General features: G+C 36.7%; 1 protein-coding gene across 1 annotated transcript; it reads right to left on the bottom strand.

The window, feature by feature from the left end:
- Window positions 1-623: 623 nt before the first annotated feature.
- LOC120930707 (olfactory receptor 24-like) lies at window positions 624-1,448 on the bottom strand. The gene has a single exon (XM_040341883.1). The coding sequence runs from the start codon at window positions 1,446-1,448 to the stop codon at window positions 624-626; it is 825 nt and encodes a 274-aa protein (XP_040197817.1).
- Window positions 1,449-3,796: the final 2,348 nt, after the last annotated feature.

Here is a 3,796-nt window from a genome sequence, read left to right as displayed (position 1 = left end):
TGCTATTTCATGGCTTAGATTTAGACCAGCCATGTTAAAGTATGGCCGTCGTTCCCGCGTCGAATTTCAAATTATTATTTTTTTGCGTAAGACGTCCGGGAATACGAAAGGACGTAACGCACGTCGCCGTTCAAAAAACACGTCGGGGCGCCGTAATTTTGCGCAAAGCACGGCGGGAAATTTCCTAACGGAGCATGCGCAGAACGTTCGGCGCGGGAACGCGCCTAATTTAAATGGTACATGCCCCATTTGAATTAGGCGGGCTTGTGCCGGACGGCTTTACGCTACGCCGCTGCAAGTTTACACGCAAGTGCTTTGTGAATCAAGCACTTACGATGAAAACTTGCTGCGGAGTAACGTAAAGGGGATACGTTACGCCGCCGTAATTGTTCGTGAATCTGGCCCTAAGTGTTTAACAGCTAAACAGTCAAGGCTCGCCTAAGTAATTTTTAAAAAAATATTTAAGTAAAATCCAGGATTGTATAAACATTTCCTAAATGGGAAACTATTATGTGACATATTGTAGATTTTCAAGAAAAACTATGAATTTACAAACAGTAACTTGATCTTATCTTGCATGCTTGGTTAAATTCTTCTCAACATTTTCTATTGACTCCTTTATTTCAGTTCATGGTAAAAGAATTGCTTATTAGTTTTCCTAAAACCTTTTTCAAGTCTTTATTCCTCAGGCTGTATATAATGGGATTCAGCAGCGGAATAACTACAGTATACACTAAGGATGGAAACTTAGAAACGTTCCATGATTGTCCCCTACTCGGGACCAAATAAACACAAACTAGAGTGCCATAATAGATGGAAACAACGGCCATGTGAGAACTGCAGGTTGAAAAAGCTTTCTTTCTTCCAGCATTGGATGACATTTTGAAAATGGTGACTATAATATAAACATAGGACACACTGATGACAAAGAATGGGATGACTACAAAAAGAGCACTTAGTGATGTCACTTCTAAATGGACAGTGGTGGTATCAGAACAGGAGAGTGCTAGAATGGGATCAAGATCACAGAAAAAATGGTCAATGATATCTGGCCCACAAAAATGTAATTGTGATATGCTTAAAGTGTGAATTAATACTATTAAAATACTTGCCATCCAGCTTGTGGTGACCATTATCCAGCAAACCCTATTGTTCATGAGCAAAACATAATGCAAAGGCTTACAGATGGCCAAATATCTGTCATAAGACATCACTGTCAAAAGAAGACTGTCAAAAGTTTCTGAGACACCAAAGAAAAAAAACTGTGTGACACAAGCAGATAATGGAATGCAAGTCCCTTTCATCAAGATAGCATGGAGCATGTTAGGAAGAATATCAGTTGCCAGCAAGATATCTGATAAAGACAGTTGGGTGAGGAAGAAATACATGGGACAATGGAGGGTTTTACCATAGAACACCAGTGTGGCGATCAAGAGGTTTCCACACATTGTCAAAGAATAAATAGTAAAAAAAATAAAAAAGAACAAAAAATGTAAATTCCCGGGGCTCTGAAACCCTAAAAGGTGGATCATATCAATTGTGGTGTGATTTTTTTTATCCATAACCCACAGCCGATACAGCCGTAGTAACCAATCACAATACATTTTACTGATGCAAGGCTACTGAAATATCATTTCTGATTGGTCTCTGTTGGCAGGTCATTTTTGCACATTGGCAATCTGAAGATTAAATAGAAAATCTATATTTTTTTAACTAGGACCAAGTTTGTAATGTACATAATTTATGGTGATAAAAAAACGTCTGCCACAAAGTGATAGAAAGTGAGCTTGATCAGAGCTCCTAAAGCATTCACAGCAATTTTTTTATTAATTACCTTTTTATAGGTGAACAATTATAATTATTTTGACAAAAATCAAAATAACTGCAAATGTTTCTTGGCTAGATGCTAAATTATCTCATAACAGTGTTTGGTCCTTTTTTATATATAACTACCGTAGATAGGATCATGTGATACCATTGGGAATATAAAAGATTCAAGGATATTTTCATGGGATTTATTGTTACTGGTATATAGGGAAATTATTTATAGACAAATTTTCCTGTAGACTAATAATTTACCTAAATGTAAAAGAAAAAGATTAGAACGGTGCGCTTATTCAATAATGTGCCATAAAGTAATATAGTAATGAGAGCACCACTGTAAAAAACAAAAAAGTTCAATGTGGTCAAACAGCGCTAAAAAATTGGTGATAACTGTCCAATTTCAATAAAATCAAATGCAGGCATTCATCTGAAACGGATTAAGAAGATCAAGGTAGTGAAGATAGTTGATAGAATATCCTACACCTCTTCCCAGGATAAGACACCACTCGTGGGGCACACTCCCCTTCGGGGTACTCACTCACCAGAAGGCATAATATAATATACACTGAAAGGTATCTTTTCTCTCTGGATCCTCCGTTTCTCAAGTAGGTATCAGGCAAAGGGTAAGGCTCCACATAGAAACAAAGAAGGGTACCAGACAATAGTGTAATCCCGTTTTTATTCCATAAAAAGAAGCATTCCCTTTTAAAACACCAGATCCCCGCTCTAAATGCACGTACCGCAAAATAGATGGTAACAAACGTATATCCTCGGTAAGTGAAGGTGTCCTCTGACCGGCATCCAATTCCCCAGGTAAACTCTACAAACAAACTTGCTGACCAAAGTTTGCAGGAAACCGCCGCATAGAGAGAGTACACTTTGGAACGCACGCTTGGAGCGCACGCGTCACTTCCGGGTCGCCGTTCAGAATCCTGCCCTGACCAGTTTCGCTGTCCAATCAGCTTCTACAGAGGGCGTGAACTGACGGCAAAAATAGCCACTATATATGCACAGCCCATTGCTTACGTAGCACATATGGGCGGCGCACCTTAGTAGCATCCACAATCACACCGATACGGAAGCCAAGAAGGCTCAGAAAGGTTTCAATATATCGGGGATTTAAATCTTTACTGCACAAGTCCGTAGACAGAAAAAGTGACATTTCTTTTGATATCACTATTCTGTATATAAAATAGTTAATATTCATATAGGATGAGCATATACTAATGCTTCAAAGTATATCATTAACACCTTATTAGAAAAAAACTTCATATTAGAAAAAAGTATCTATAGAAAAAGCGGATGTTATATGTAAAGTGCCCTGGGGTCAAGGATAACCAATCAGATACACCTCCTAAAAAACAGGAAAATACAGTATAAACTTGAGTGAATATTACTCCTAATATATACAATCTCATTTGCAATGAACAAATCGATGTATATTCAATAGGTGTATATAAGTATTCTAATAACTGGTTTAAAACGCTTTAAAATACATTAAAATATACATTACAAAATTACATTATGAATATATATAACAAACAAGGAGGCAATAGGTTTAAAACAAGAGACAATATTAAGAACCAAGCCCAACTCTATGTTTACGTTCATAAAATTCATAATTAGAGGAAATCAATTCGTAGAAACTGGAAAATAAATAGATAAATGATAAATATTGAGGGAGATAGTATAATAATATCATAATTGGTATAACATTAGAAAATCGTTAAAAATTGTTAAAAATTATTAAAAATCACTAATAAAACAATTGATATCCAATTCCACGTTCAGGCCTCTCGGAGCTAATGTGTCAATACAGTGGATCAAGAGGTAGCATGCAAAATGAGAGGGCTTGATAATTTCACATCCCGTAATGATACTATATTCCAGATTAAGGACTTTATGACTTGCAACACCACTTATGTAGTGTATGTATTAGAGTGTCCTTGTAAATTAATCTACGTAGGCCGTA

The sequence above is a fragment of the Rana temporaria genome, chromosome 3, assembly GCF_905171775.1.
Source record: "Rana temporaria chromosome 3, aRanTem1.1, whole genome shotgun sequence".
Taxonomy (NCBI): Eukaryota; Metazoa; Chordata; class Amphibia; order Anura; family Ranidae; genus Rana; species Rana temporaria.
The sequence above is the reverse complement of the archived record's forward strand: the minus strand, read 5'-3'. Positions and strand labels throughout refer to the sequence as shown.